This window comes from Canis lupus, chromosome 18 (assembly GCF_003254725.2).
Source record: "Canis lupus dingo isolate Sandy chromosome 18, ASM325472v2, whole genome shotgun sequence".
Classification (NCBI taxonomy): Eukaryota; Metazoa; Chordata; class Mammalia; order Carnivora; family Canidae; genus Canis; species Canis lupus.
The window spans coordinates 53,950,162-53,965,285 of record NC_064260.1 but is presented as its reverse complement, the minus strand read 5'-3'; the positions used below and the strand labels follow the sequence as shown (position 1 = coordinate 53,965,285).

The following is a 15,124-nucleotide window of genomic DNA, read 5'->3' as shown; positions in this document are numbered from 1 at the left end:
ACGTACTCACTCATTTTGCTGATCTAATGAGGTTTATGCTGAAGCTAGATGAAAATGTCAGGCCCTCAGGCTTCTAAGGGTCTGTGGTTCAGGTCAGAACTAGAATCCGGACACCAACAGTTATTTATGGTTTATCTCTTTATTGTTTCTCCTTTTATCAAAACCTGTCACAGCTGGGGGCCAAGAGGAAGTAAAAAAAATTGCCACAAATATTCCCCCTTGTCCCCAGTCAGTCTTCCCCCACCCCTCACCCAGAGCTTCCCACCAACCCTGGGCACACATGATCATCTCCCCCCACCCTCAGCCTTCTCCCAGCAATAAATACAGGTGATCGTGATTCGATGAAACCAAAACAGATTTCTCCATCTTAAATGCCCCCAAAAGGGACAAAAAGGGGGCAAAAGAAGTTTAATGCTGATACCCTCTTCAGGAAGAGTGGAAAACTTCTTTCCCCCAAGGGACAGGGGAGATAGAACTGCCCCTGTCAGAACTGCAGCAACTCTAGAAGCAATCAGGAAGAGAAAAGGTTGGGATGGCAGGGAAAAGGATGTTCTTCAGCAACCTCACTCCTTTGATCCATTCATCCCTTATCAGGTAAGGGGTGGTCCCAGTGTTATCAGTGGGGCATATAAAGGGGAGGGCTGACAGAGAAGAATTAGGTGAAAGAAATAAAAGGAGAGAGAGCAGTTTGGCGGGGAAGGGGAAGGAGAAAAGGAGCCCTAAAGCTCACTGCCCTCATCTTCCAAGAAACGGCATCAACACACAAGAGGTATGAATGAAGAGCGTTTAGAGGAGATTCAGGGCCCCCAAAAGAAAGAGAAGGGAAAGCAAGGGCCTTATGGTCCCTGGTCTTCACAGGTGACTGTGCTCCAGTTAGAGCAACAGAGTGTTGGGGGGTGAAAGGAGACTTGGTGTCAGCGGGGTGGCCAAGGTCAGGAAGTCACAGGAAGCAATTCAGAGCCCAGGGACAGCTTCTCATCCTGCCAGATGTTGGAAGAATCTGAGTCTTCAGATAAGAAAGGTGAAGTCTGGGGAAGGTCAAACTCCAAGGCAGAAGGAAGAGGAACTCTCATCACCACTGCACCCCTCCCACCCCCCAATATCCCTTGGGTTATCGCAGATGAATACTCCAGTCAGATGCCACATTGACGCCAGGCTTGCGCAGGATCAACACAGAGGTCTCAGGGTCATGCTGGAAGGACAGGCGGGTTTCGGGAGATCCTGGTGGAGAAAAAAGAAAGAGTTCCATGACCATAGCAACAGGCTATGGCAGATCAACTACTTTCCTACAGGCAAGTCTCCAACCCTGCTGCTACTTCCCCTCTCTCCCCACCCTGGGAGCCAGTCTCACCCCTCACCTTTTGTCTGGAGTATCACAGCTGCTGGCTTTCCAGCCCCTATTATCACTACCCGCTCAATCCAGACTGGTGTCTCAAAATAGCCTTTGGGGTCTGCTGAGCTAGAGGGAACAAAAACATATCCCCATCAGGGAGAAAGAGGTCAGAGCAGAAGGACGGAGGAGCCCCAGAACGAAGTCACATGTAAGAAAAGAGCACAGTTCTCTGTGAGCATCCCCAAGGCTACCAAGGAAAAATTTCATTACCTGGAGACAAGAGTGTTGCCAGAGAATGAGAACCGACGCAGCAGGAACTCATGGTGAGTCTGATAGTTGAATGTGTGCCCATCATCTAGAAAGAGCTCTCCTTGGGCCGTACCCTGAGCAGGAAGTGGGACAGTGAGAGCCCGAGCCCAGGAAGGAATGAGCAGCACTCCCCCAGGCACCAAATCCCAGGAAGGCAGGCAAAGGGCTAAGAGTGCTCCCCACTCATGTGGCTCACCTGGGGGCTGAGAGCAACAAACAGAGTGATGGGGTCATCCTTCATACAGTCAGAGGAGCGCCGCACACGCATCCATCGAGGGATAATTGTCCCTCCACGCTGGAACACCGGGATCTAGGGCAAAGGCAGTGATGGGATGAAGTTGCCCCATTGTCCTGACGATTAGACCAAGGGCAGATTGCATAGCCTGGCAGCATCTTTTGCTCTTGCCCATCTGTGCCCACTTAGGTACCGGACCCCAAAGCACACACTCTCTCCTTCTGGAGACTTACAGGCAGATAGAGCTAGCAGCTGGGCCAGGCATACTCACACTGCTTAGGGTTACAGGCAGGTACAGGGTCTGGGGACCATAATGCTTCTGGTAACTCTGACTGTCATACCACACCTGTGGGTGGCAGGAGACAGATTAGGTCATTGCACATCCTATCCATCCTCTTCAGCCTTCACCACTTTCCCCATCACACACACCCCTTCCCTTTTTTCCTTAACTCACCTCCCCTTGGCCAGGCAGATAAACCTGCACGCCATGAGCCCCGGAGTCTGATACAGGGTGAACCAGTAATGCATCGCCTAAAACAAACGAGAATCAACTGTGAATTGAGGGGATCAGTTCTCAGAAAGGAAGCACCAAAGCACCTGCCACCTTGTGCCAGCGGTCTCACTCACTCCTCCTTCTCTGGGCATCCACAGACATCTCTCCCACAGGTGCTTACTTCTTCTCAACCCTATCCCAACCCACCCCCAACTGTCTCCTCCATTTCTCACCAAGCAGGAACTGATCATCTATACTGAAGGTGGTCACATCCTGAGGATAATGTACCCACAGGGGCCTAGGAAGGAAGCAAGACAAGAAAGGAAGACCTCTTTGGCAGAGGTCAAAGATGCTATCCCACGAACTGGAGTTAAGCACAGCACAGAGGTCCAAGCCAGGAACTTGCAGCCAGACAGATCAATCACTCTGTAGGCCACAGCTATGCAACCTACCCTTGATCTAATCATTGAACTTCCTAACCCACCTCCTCCTCCTTCCCTACCCCCTCCTGAAACTATCTGACATGCCAACTTTCCAGTGGCCATTTCATTGCCCTAGATCAGGTCGGATTTTCCTACATCATCTCCTACCCCTCCCTCTGGTTCTTTACCCCCAAGACGCATTGGTCTTTCTGTTTTTAAATTTTATTCATTTATTCATGAGAGACACACACACAGAGAGAGAGAGAGGCACAGGCAGAGGGAGAAGCAGGCCCCATGCAGGGAGTCCGATTCAGGACTCGATCCTGGGTCTCCAGGATCAGGCCCCGGGCTGAAGGCAGCACCAAACTGCTAAGCCACCGGAGCTGCCCTCAATTCCACTTTACAACGTCTAGAGTGCACTAGCTATCTTTCTATTTTCTATTCCTGGAACACAACAACCTCAATGCCACTTTTTTTTTTTTTTTGAGGGAATTGAATGGAATAGTGTTTTTGTTTTTTTTTTCTTTCAAAGATTTTATTTATTAGAGACAGAGAGAGAGAGAGAGACAAGCAGAGGGAGAAGTAGGCTCCATGCAGGGAGCCAGACGATGTGGGACTGGATCCCAGGTCTCCAGGATGATGTCCCGGGTCGAAGGTGGCACCAAACCGCTAAGCCACTGGAGCTGCCCTCAATTCCACTTGAGAAGGTCTAGAGTGCACTAGCTATCTAGCAAGTGCACTTGCTATCTCCTATGCTAGAAACATTATTTCCTCTAGATCACAAAAGTCCATCTTCCTCATTAGTCAGGCCTCATCTCACATGCCCTCTTTTTTTTTTTAATTTTATTTATTTATTCATGAGAGAGAGAAAGAGACAGGCAGAGGGGGACAGAGGGGGAGAGAGAGGGAGAGAGAGAGAGAGAGAGAGAGGCAGAGGGAGAAACAGGCTCCATGCAGGGAGCCCAATGTGGGACTCGATCCCAGGACTCCAGGATCACGCCCTGGGCCAAAGGCAGGCGCTAAACCGCTGAGCCACCAGGGATCAGGGATCCCCCTTTCTTCTTTTAAGTAAGCCCACACCCAGCATAGAGCCCAATGCTTGAACTCACGACCCTGTGACCAAGACCTGAGCTGAGATCAAGAGTTGGATGCTGGGATGCCTATGTGGCTCAGCAGTTTAGTGCGTGCCTTTGGCCCAGGGCATGATCCTGGAGTCCCGAGATCGAGTCCCACATTGGGCTCCCTGCAGGGGGCCTGCTTTCCCCCTCTGACTGTGTCTCTGCCTCTGCCTCTCTCTCTCTTGTCTCTCTCATAAATAAATAAATAAATAAAATATTAAAAAAAAAAAAAAGAGTTGGATGCTTCAGGGATCCCTGGGTGGCTCAGCGGTTTGGCGCCAGTCTTTGGCCCAGGGCATGATTCTGGAGTCCCGGGATCAAGTCCTACATCAGGCACCCTGCATAAAGCCTGCTTCCTCTCTCTGCCTGTGTCTGCCTCCCTCTCTCTCTCTCATGAATAAATAAATCTTAAAAAAAAAAAAAAAGGGATCCCTGGATGGCGCAGCAGTTTAGCGCCTGCCTTTGGCCCAGGGCGCGATCCTGGAGACCCGGGATCAAATCCCAGGTTGGGCTCCCTGCATGGAGCCTGCTTCTCCCTCTGCCTGTGTCTCTGCCTCTCTCTCTCTCTCTGTGTGTGTGACTATCATGAATAAATAAATATTAAAAAAAAAAAAAAAAGAGTTGGATGCTTAACCAACTGAGCCACCCAGGTGCTACTCATGCATCTTTCTTTTTTTTTCTTTTTTTTTTTTCATGCATCTTTCTTCTTCAAAGGGCCATTTGTAGGGCAGCCCAGGTGGCTCAGCGGTTTGTAGAACCAAATTCCATTACCCTGTTCTATTTTTTTAAAAAGAGCTTATTACTGTAGGCAATTTTCTTATTTGCATATTTGTGTACATGTCTGTTTGTCTTGCTTCCAAGGAAAGAAGGATACTTGTCTACCCTGTTTCAGGCTCTGGGGATAGTAAGGAACAATGCCTGCCAGTAATGTTGACTGCTCCTCATCCCCATTTAGGCTCTTCTTACTCTTGACTTTATTTTTTTTTTTTAATTTTTTTTTTTACTCTTGACTTTAAAACCAGAATTTCCCCCTTTACAAGGCCCTGGTGAGTGGCAAAGAGGCCCAAAATGGAGCCCAGTCCCCACATCCCTCAGCCCCTCAGCTCACTCTACACAGACCCAACTGAATGCCTCACCTCATGACAGGAATGCCTTCACGATGGGCCTGATAGAAGAGGGTGTACCAGAAGGGCAGCAAGGAGTATCGCTGGCCCAAGGCATCTCGGATTATGTCATGGTACTGAGTTGGTAAGAGCCAGGGCTCTCGCCGCCCAGTGTCCAAGTGTGCATGTGCCCGGAAGAATGGCTGGTAGGCACCCATCTGGTACCAGCGCACAAGCAGTTCTGGCTCTGGATTTTTGAAGAAACCGCCCACGTCCGCTGGGAGAGGGGAGGGAAGAAACAGGTTGGAAAAGAGGGTAAAGGAGGGCTTCTGCCTAAGTAGCTCCCCCACACCCCACCCTAGACTCTCGGCTCTCTCTGTTCATGCCTGGGTCCTGTGCCCTCGGCCTTGTTCCTCTCCCACCAAACCAAGACCCCAAATTCCTCCCCCTCTCACCCCCACAGAAGGAAAGTCCCACCAGCCCCAGGCTGAGACACATAGGGATAGAGATCTTCAAATGGTCCCATTCAGCAGTGTTGTCCCCTGTCCACACAGCTCCTAAGAAGAAGAGGGAGATGGAGTTTGCCAACAGCAAAGGGGCAGCTGACTCCTCTGACCCGCCACATCTCTTCTAGGGCCCCCAGGGTCCTGCCCAAGATGGCAGAATATACAACACTTGAAAGGGGACAGGACCCCCCCAAGTCCCTGGCTCCTCTTAAAGTGTGTGGGTGGGGGTGAGGGGGGATGCAGCGTACTACTCTCAGAGGACAGCTGCATGGACAGACTTCTTAGAGAAGCAGGCCTTGGTGCACCACTCTTCCCATCTGGCCTTCACACTCTGCTACAGCTCTACTCTCCAAATCTTACCAAAGCGTTGGGAGCCAGCGAAGAAAGCCCTGCTCAGGACAAAGGGGCGCTCTAGGCCCCCAGAGCGCAGCACCAGCCCATCAGCCGTTGCCATGTGCTGAATGGGGACAGGAGAAGAGGGGTGGTGAGGAGCAGAAGCCTGTCGTCGTCACGTGCACGTTCCCTAGCCCTCAGGCTCTCCTTGCTCAACCTCTTACCACATAGAAGCCGTAGATGTTATGTACATCTCGGTGCTCCCAGCTCCCATAGTGTTGGGCATCCTTGAGCATGGTAACCTCAGGACCATTGAACACAGACGGTTCGTTCATGTCATTCCAGACATAGAGGTTGGGAGCTGAGCCCTAAGTAGACAAGGCAGAAAATGGGGACAGAAGGACAGAAGGGAGGAAGACAAATGGTAAGAGTAGAGAACTCCTAGGAATCCAAAAGAAGCATCTCTCAGGGTCTTCCCAGGATCACGAAGACCTCCTGATAAATACAGGTGGCCAGGGGCGCCTGAGCAGCTCAGACAGTTAAGCACCGACCATTGGTATCAGCTCAGGTCATGCTCTCAGGGGTGGGATCAAGTCCTGTGTCAGGCTCCACTCTCAGTGGAGAGTTGGAATTTCTCCTCTGTCTGTCTGTCTGTCTCTCTTGGCCCCTCCCTTCATCCCACTCCCCCAAGCCTGCTCTCCCCACCCCGTAAATAAAGAAATAAATCTTAAAAAAAAAAAAAAATTACAGGCAACTGACCACAGCAGGGCTGACTGACAAAGAACGATGGAGTCTGGGAGGCCAGGTGGGAAAGACAGATGCAGGTAGGAGAGGGGCTCCATACCTCATAATTATCAAAGCTGAACATGTTAGCCCACCAGGCCCTCATCGTGGGATTGGTAAAGTCGGGGTAACCAGCGGCGCCTAGGACAAGTTCAGGGTGGCTGTCAACCTCCAAGGAGCAAAATGGCTACCAACCGATCTCCCTGGCCTCACAACAGCCTCTCCCTCAATTCTGGGGCCACTTACCTGGCCAGCACCAGCCCTCGTAGTCAGAGCCATCCCGGGTTTTAACATACAGACCCCGGCTCTGTAACTCTTCGTGCACGCGGTAGCCAGAATCCACCTTGATGTGGGGGTCCACGATGGTCACCAACTGCAGGCAAGGAATGGGGTGGTCAGAGCTCTCCAGGCCTGTTGTGCCAGAGCAGACTGAGTATGGCCGCAGTCCTCTTACCTTCCGCCTCTTGGAGGCCAAGTGTTGGAGCATGGTAAGGGGTTGGGGGAAACGGCTGGGGTCCCAGGTGAAGTACCGCTTGCCATCAGCATGCTCGATGTCCAGCCAGATGACATCACAGGGCAGGTTATGATCATCGAAGCCCTGATCAACTTCCAACACATCAGCCTCATCCCGGTAGTTCCAGCGGCTCTGGTGGTAGCCGAGGGAGAAGAGCGGGGGCAATGCCTGGGTCCCTGCAGGCACGGGGGTCACAATGGGGTCAGGCCCAACCCAGGGCCACTGGGAACACCCAGAAATTGAGGAAGACAAGTCGACTAGACAGTGAGTGAAGGGTCCAGGGCTAGGAAGCAGGCTTGAGGCACAAGACTTTGAAAATACAGTCCCCCCTCTCAAGAAGATAGGGCCAGTGAAGGAGGCTGCTGGCTAGCAGCAAGGGGATGCACATACCTGTGAGACTGGCATACTGCCGGAACACATCAGAGACAGAGGGGCCAAGCAGCAGGAAGACATCAATGATGCCACTCTCTGACATCCAGCGGACATCAGTCTGTGGGGTCTCCCCGGAGCCTTGTAGGTAGTCTAGCATCTTCCCAAATAGGGTCTACAGAGGACCAGAGACACAGGTCCAACACCCACCCTCTTCTTCCCTGACCCAGAGACTAAGCAGCAACGCTCTCCTCAGAGTCCTCACACCGCTGGGTCCTAAGGAGTCAGTCTGGGCTGAGATTAGATATCACCCCTTCAAAAACGCTTTTCTGGACCACACCATCTAAAACAGCACTGTCTCCATCCCCTACCCTGTGACCACATTTCTTTCTCAACGCTTCCCACCACAGAATTTGTCCTGCCTTCTTACCTACGTAACATCTGTCTTCCACCCTGAGAATGAGAACATTTCCTACCTCAATGAACAACATATCCCCAGCACTTAGACGTTTGGTCAATAACAAGTGTACTGACAATAAATGTAGAAAGAGCAATACTTTCTCCATGAATGTGTGTTTTCTGGGAATGACCAGGGAACTCAAATGCTGCTCTCAAGGCTCAGGACTCCTTTTCCCACCCAGTCCCTAAACAGGTATCCCTGTGAGCCTCCAACCAGCTTCTTCAAAGTAAATGCCCCTAGCACACCCATTTGTCTCAGGCCTGAAGACATACTCTCGTACTGCTCTCTGCCTGCTTGCTCACCTTCCCTGCAGTGTTGGAAGATATGTCAACCCAGGTCTCTGCAGCATTGAGCCAGAAGATGCCCAGGTCTCGATGAGGGCTGTGTGCCAAGAGCACAGGCACAGACCCATACAGGGCCATGGGATTGTACAGCTCGTACTGGAATACATCCAAATTGTAGAGGCGATACGGCTCCCCACCCCTGCAGGCAGACAGACAGACAGACTGGCCCTAGGCTATGGCACTCACAACCTCCACCCCACAGATACAGGTGAGTGATAAGAAGTGGCCCCCCTGCCCTTTCCCAAAGGAGAATTTTTTGATCCCCAAAGGGGATCTGGCCACAGGAAGTGATCCATGCTTGTCTGAAGTATCCAAACTGCACAACACCACCCCACAGCCCTAATGTCCAACCCATCTTTCCCCCCATATCTTGATGGTCACCATGGGACTCACTCAGTGACCTTTAGCCTCAGGTTGTCTGCATGCTCAGGGATCCCATATACATGCTCCATGCCTGGCAGAGAGAAGTCCAAACCCACAGACGTGGGGCCTGTCAAGAAAACAAAAGATGGGCTCCAGAGCTTCTGTTTGACAAAGAGTCCCTGCATCCCTGCCCAAGGCTCTCCCAGTCCCTCACCATATGGCTTGCTGTCAGAGTGAGTTTTGAATGTCTCCTCCCAGGCTCCTGGCTCATCTTTCTCTGCCTTCCCCTGGGTCTCCTCTGGCTGTGAGGAGGAAAGCAGACCACCTCCAATTACATACTAGCTCTCTCTTCCCCCACCCTTTTCTAAATCCCGTCCCCAATGGGGACACTGAGCTCAAGTTTCCTGTGGGCCTTTCCCCTCCAACCTTCCAGCCAACCCTGTGCCCAGCCACCCAGCCAACCAACTTGCCTTGTCACCATCCCCAGGTGCTTCCTCGGGCTGGGCCCCACCGCCCTCAGCTGGGTCTTTTGATCCTTGCCTGGAAGGTAGGAGAGCTGTCTGCTCCAATCCAGAGGGGGCAGGGACGAGGGGCTAGTGGAAGGAGGGGTAAGGGAATAGAGAGCCAAGGGTCCAAAGGAACGAAGGCATTGGAGGAAGGGACTGAACGTTAAAGCTTGGCAAGGGACCCCAGTGAATGGATTAATGTGCAAAAGACGGGGAGAGAAATGAGAAAGGGAAACGAGTAAATGCTACCAGGAGGTGCCTTCCACACACAGGACTAAATCATCAGCCTCTGCCTGCCTTCCAGAACAGACAGGCAGGATGGTTCAAGTGCCTGGATGGGAATGTCAGTGCTGGCTCTGCTGCTTCTGAGAGACTCTGGCCCCAACTACTTCCACTGGGCCTTAGCCTCTTGGCCTGACACCAAGGCTTTACAAAGCAAGTGGGTCATACTATGGTCAAGCCTCTACAGATATATGCAGGGACTCAAACAAGAGATTCTGCCAAAGAATGCTTTCAAGGGCAGCTGTCAAGCAGTTCTATCTAGAGCCTCAGGGCACCCCAGCTGAGAGCCAGAAACCCCAGCATTAGGCAGTATCTCTCCACCCCCTTGGCAAAGCAAGAAGCTCCCTACATTCCTCAAGGACTTCCAGCATGTCATCTTCCTTCTCCCAGAGGGCTCCCAGCCAGGGAAACAGGGAACAGGGACCAGATACCACATATCTGGGGAAAGAAGGGTGAGTGAAGGGCAGGGCATGGGAAGGTCTGGGACACCTTCCCCTGGGGGCCAGAGTGAAGGGCGGGTAAGGGCAGAGGAACAGATACAGTACCAGTGGCCATGGATTTACCTAGAGAAAAGGTTCTTGATCTTATCCCAAATGCTACCGAGCGTGAGACTAACTTTATCCGAGAAACTGGGGCAGGAGGAGATGGGTAGGGAAGGGGAAAAGGAGGCACAAAACCAACACAAACACAGAAACATAAAAGTGAGTTTCAGTCGACAAACTTCCAGAGATGGGGGGTAGGGGTATAGGAAACCAAAAAAAAAAAAAAAAAAAAGGAAGAAAATAAACCTGGGAAATGTGATGGTGTGAGAAGGGGAAGAGGGAAAGGCAGACCCAGGCAGGCCTCCCAGAGGAGGTGCCCAGGGTACAGCTCAGGGACAAAAGTGACTTGCCTCCTGGTCTGTACAGGAAATGGAGAAAACCAAGACTGGGTCTGCTTCCTACCTTCCCTGAGAACAGCTTCTCCCAGCCCCAAGCCCCTACCTGGTCTGGTGGTCCTGCCACCCTGTCTCCTCCCAGGGACCCAGTGTGAAATCCACCACATCCCCAGGCTCTTGCACACTACGTCCATTCCAATCCCAACTCCCATACTCACGGGACCCTGGGGGCCCTCTGGTGCTCAAAATCCAAGAGTCCTCGGGCATTGACACTGAGCAGAAGACTGCGGTCCTCTAGCAGGTCCAGGCGGAATGGTTGCGCCGTCAAGATGATTTTATAGGGTCCCTCAGCCACCGTGAGCTCCACACTGTTGTCATCACGGCCAGAGACAGAAAGCCTGAAAAAGAGATCAAAAGGGATACAAAGAAGCACAACAGGCCAAGACTAGTGAGGACTCTCCAGAAGAGGGGGCTGCTAAGAGCTATAGGTCCCCTGGCACTGGGGACAGTGCCAGGGGAGACAGATTGACCAAAGGAACCTAGGAAGAGCCTGGCAGCTGACCCAAGCATACTTAGAACTTTAAAATGTTAACAGAGGTAGCATGGCATTTTGGTGAGGAAAGGAGGATTATTCAATAGTGAAGTCAGAAAAATAGATTTCCCAAGTAGGAATAAAATGGTCCCAAATTCCTACCTCATACCAGTTACTTGTATCAACTCCAGACAAATTATACCTTAACATTTTAAAGATTTTTAAAATTTTTTTTAAACTTTATTTATTTATTCATGAGAGACACACAGAGAGAGGCAGAAACACAGAAAGAGGGAGAAGCAGGCTCCATGCAGGGAGCCGGACATGAGACTCGATCCCAGGTCTCCAGGATCACGCCCTGGTCCGAAGGTGGCACTAAACTGCTGAGCCACCCGGGCTGCCCTAAATAAAATCTTTAAATAAATACATAAAGGTTCACTGGGAAGTAGAAAAGGACTGTGGAAATGGGTATATTTCTCAGGAATAACTTACCGAGACGTTGGGGGATCAGCCACCAACACATCTGGCACCCGGTATCGGGGCCGCCGGGGCTCCAGTTCGTCAATCCTAATGCGAGTCATGTTCTTTTGAAGCCCCTGGAGCTCCAGCACCAGCACTACCTGTGGAAGCAGAGAGTTAGATCTGGAAAAGGGACAGGGCTACACCATGGAAAGCCCTCTGAACCCACTCCCTCCTTAGAGCTCTCTTGCTTCTAGTCCTTTACCTAAGGGACCTGAGATCTGAATTCCTCATAAAATCCCTAGATGGCTGGGATAGGATGTTGGCTATAGGTTCACCTTTGCCGAATTACCCCTTAGCCATTTCCCCACTGCCACTGGCCTCCTCCTTTTCTCCTCTGACCTTAGTGATCTCATTGATCAGATGGACTGTGAGGGCATCAGGACCAAGCTGCAGAGAGTCCAGCAAGGCTCGGTACGGAGAGAGGCCTGGCCGTAAGCTTCGTTGCCTCCTGCCAAGTGAAATGGGTAGGTGGAAAGGTTCTTCAATGTTCTTAGGTCCCTCTACCACCTGCAGTGTCCCCAGGTTACGCCCCATATGCCACAGCACCTCCCACATTACCCTATCTTCCACCCCACTCTCCAAGAAATATCATACTTGCAGAAGGAACTCTCTTCACAGGTCTTAAAGTTGCTTCTATCCACAGCAAGGGTAACTCCCAGGAAGACTCCTAAACAAGTGAATACCAAACCTGTCCCAGATCTAAGGAGGAAAAAAGACAAAGAGGGAACCATCAGCACAGAGGTGAGAAAAGGCCCCACCTTCAGAGGGGAAAGGCCCCTTTCCACCACAACCCTAAAAGGGGAGAAAGAGTCTGGTTAAATAGAAGAGAAGGCAGAATGGACATGGGATAATAAAGTGTCTGGCCTGAGGAGAGGATTCTCGCATCTTGCCTTCAAAAGGCAAGTGGACAAAGGATGGTTGGCCTTCAGAGGCCCTGGTATTGACTCTGGTTACATCAGCTACTCAGAGGAAAGGAGCAGTAACAGCCAGTCTCAGGGGAAGTGGTGGTACCATGTGAGGAACAGAGAAACAAAGCAAGCCATGCCTTTCCACGCAAGGCATTAAGTGGAGGTACAGTAGAAAAGTTAAAGATGTACCCTCAGGTAGCCTGTTGTCACAATACCTAGTCCCAACATCCCTAGCACCGTAGGCATCCTGTTCCTCTGATTTCCACTCCTAGATGTCCAAAGTAAGTCACCACTATCACTACCTAAGCCTAACAAGAATAACAGCTACATGTATTGAACCCTAACATGCCCCCACGGGCCCCAATACCTGCCTATATCCCTAGTTTCCAACCCTGCCCGCAGTTCTGAAAAGTGCCAATCTCACCCCCACAGATTCTAATCTAATTGGCCCAAAGTGGGGCCTGGGCATCAGAGTTTTTAAAATCTTCTCAAACAACACTAATGGGCAATCATCATTCAAAACCACTTCTTTATACACACTACCTCTTTTTCATTTCTTTTGTTGTTTTCTTGGTGAATGTAAGGTTGGGTTTTTTCCCAGATGGGAAAACTGAAGCATAAAAGGCTAAGAATCCATCCAAAACTGAATTGCTAATAAGGAGTGAAACTGAGATTGAACTCAGCTCTGCCTGACTCCAGGCCCATGTACTTCATGACACACAATATGGCACACTACCTATACCAGCAGGGCCTGCCTCACTGAGGACCATTACCCCAAGGTTACTGGAAAGTCACTTCCCCAGTGTGCTATCAAATGACAGACAAGGAAAAAAAAAAAAAAAAAGCAAATGACAGACAAGGGACTAATCCAATTATTTAGACAAGTTAGTATGAAAGATACATTCATCCATTCTGGGTAAATCCTAAACAGAGGTTCTCAAACTTTATTTATCTGTTAAGAATTACCTGCAGTGTTTATTAAACGCAGATTCCTGAACCCCAGGAATCTGCATTTTAAGCATGCTTTCCCAGCAACTTGATGTGGGTTGTCCAGGAGCACACTCTTAAGTGTTCCAAATAGGAAGAGAAAACAAAAACAGGCTTCTTTTAAGTCTTAAAACTTTGCAAACTGCTAACAAGGTAACTAAAGACTATATACGTTGTATCCAGCATTAGCCTCAGTATCTGCTTGAAAGCTAAAGGTAAGGAAAATCACCAGAAAGGAGAGGGCAGAACAGGGTAAGCCCTGCAGTTCCAGAAGAATGTGCAAGCCAGCCAGGCCACACCGAAAAGTGAAGAAAACACCAGGCACTATCTTTTGATAGGCCAAGCAGGAATAATTAGTAGCAAAACAAGCAGAAGAAATGCTACCAGAAAACTCAACAGCAAGACTTGTGGCCCAGGTCCTAAGGAGTGACTGCAGCAGGTCCCCTGCATCACTGACCCCGTCTACCTGCCCAAAGCGGCAGTAATCAAAAGTAAAGTGAGTTAAATACCTCCTGGAGTCCTATTTGTACAATCTATACAATGGGGTCGGAGAAGTGCCAATGAGGATAGGAGTTATAAAAGATCTTTCGGATGTGACCTGTTGGAAGGCCCTAGGAACTCAGGGATGACTTGAACACTCCAGAGAAAGAGGTGGTCACAAGCCAAAGTCAGAAATGAGCCGCAGGGTAAGGTGCACCCGTTTATTGTTTCAGATCACAGGCTTCCAGAGAGTTTACAGTCCAATCTTTTTTTCACTGTTGGTGACAGTACATGCCTCTCCCCCCCCCCCCCCCCCAGTACATCCGTTACGTCCAGGTAAACGCTTTGTGGCGCTGGTGATTGTTTCCAACCGTTTAGGTTTTTTGTTTTTGTTTTTTTTTTTTTCGGTAATATAAACTCGAGAGCGCAGATCAAACCGTTCGATCGCATGCTGTGTTTGCGCACCAACATCCAGCAGACCACGAATTTATGGGATCCTGCCCCAGCCGAGCCCAGCGACCGTGAACACGGAACAAGTCAGAGTTGGTGTCCACGTGAAGACAAGGGCAGGCAGGGCAGGGTCCTGGACTCTGGGGGTGTAGGGCAAGAAGGGTAGTGCAGGCGGGACAGCAGGCCGCGGTGCTTCCCTGCTGAGGGGCCCGCAGGGCCAAGGGACTGAGTTCCCGTAGGCCCGGCCGCGTCTCGTCCCCGCCCGGATGGCCCCGCGCACTGCAGGAAGGAGGCAGCGTTAACCGTCGCGAGCCGCCGAGGGAGGGAGGGGGCAGCTGAGAGAGGGCAAGGCCAAGGACAGCGAACGGTTGCGGCCCTCTCGACCCGCCGGGATGGAGCTGGGAGCCCCAGAAGGGCCCCCGACGCCGCGCGGATCTACAGCGAGAAAACCGAGAGCGCCGGAGGCCGCCTCCGGAGGGACAAAGAGTGCTCACGAGGCCAGGGGTGACGGAGTCTCAGGAGGGCATACAGGAAGAAGAGCTATGGGGTTTGGGGGACACGGGGGCGTCCCGGGCGTGCACCCGGGTTCCGGGCTCCTCACCGCCTCCTACGCGCCGCCACTGCCGCTACCGCCGCCATCTTGTGCCGGGTTTGCTCCTTGACCCCGGGCCTCTCCTCCCCGCCCCGCCCCGCCCGCGTTGAGCCACGTCTCTTAGGCCCGCCCCTTCCGGCCTTCTGATTGGCCCGACCCGGGAGCGGCCGGCCGGCCGGCCCGTGGGCGAAGCGCGCACAATAAATGCCCGCGGTAGGCGGGGGCGAGGGCGTGGCCCGAGGGCGGGGGCGGGATTGTCCAGAGCCAGGCGCTGTCCGACTTTGCCAGCTCTGAGCATCAGAC

The 15,124-nt window shown here is 51.6% G+C and overlaps 1 protein-coding gene across 2 annotated transcripts; it reads right to left on the bottom strand.

The window, feature by feature from the left end:
• Positions 1–119: 119 nt before the first annotated feature.
• Positions 120–14,966, bottom strand: GANAB (glucosidase II alpha subunit). Of its 2 annotated transcripts, XM_049096474.1 has the most exons (25): positions 14,831–14,966; positions 11,999–12,103; positions 11,744–11,852; positions 11,375–11,502; positions 10,569–10,748; positions 10,037–10,102; positions 9,152–9,225; positions 8,900–8,983; positions 8,716–8,812; positions 8,281–8,461; positions 7,540–7,693; positions 7,090–7,325; positions 6,882–7,008; positions 6,697–6,776; positions 6,077–6,220; positions 5,880–5,976; positions 5,469–5,570; positions 5,047–5,290; positions 2,604–2,668; positions 2,332–2,408; positions 2,149–2,223; positions 1,839–1,952; positions 1,604–1,716; positions 1,359–1,459; positions 120–1,221 (listed from the first exon to the last, which is right to left on the bottom strand). In XM_049096474.1, exons 1-25 carry the CDS (start codon positions 14,866–14,868, stop codon positions 1,112–1,114), a joined length of 2,901 nt encoding a protein of 966 aa, XP_048952431.1. In that variant the 5' UTR covers positions 14,869–14,966; the 3' UTR covers positions 120–1,111. The 2 variants fall into 2 exon arrangements, with proteins under 2 accessions (XP_048952431.1, XP_048952432.1); XM_049096475.1 differs by lacking the exon at positions 10,037–10,102.
• Between the last annotated feature and the right edge of the window lie 158 nt (positions 14,967–15,124).

Bases quoted from the DNA above. Each gene is read 5' to 3' on its own strand.
- GANAB (XM_049096474.1), bottom strand. From the start codon at position 14,868: ATGGCGGCGGTAGCGGCAGTGGCGGCGCGTAGGAGGCG. The intron at 1,953-2,148 runs GTGAGTATGCCT...CCTTTGCCCTAG, and splicing joins TGCCTGTAACCCTAAGCAGT to ATCCCGGTGTTCCAGCGTGG. The intron at 1,717-1,838 runs GTGAGCCACATG...CTTCCTGCTCAG, and splicing joins TTGTTGCTCTCAGCCCCCAG to GGTACGGCCCAAGGAGAGCT.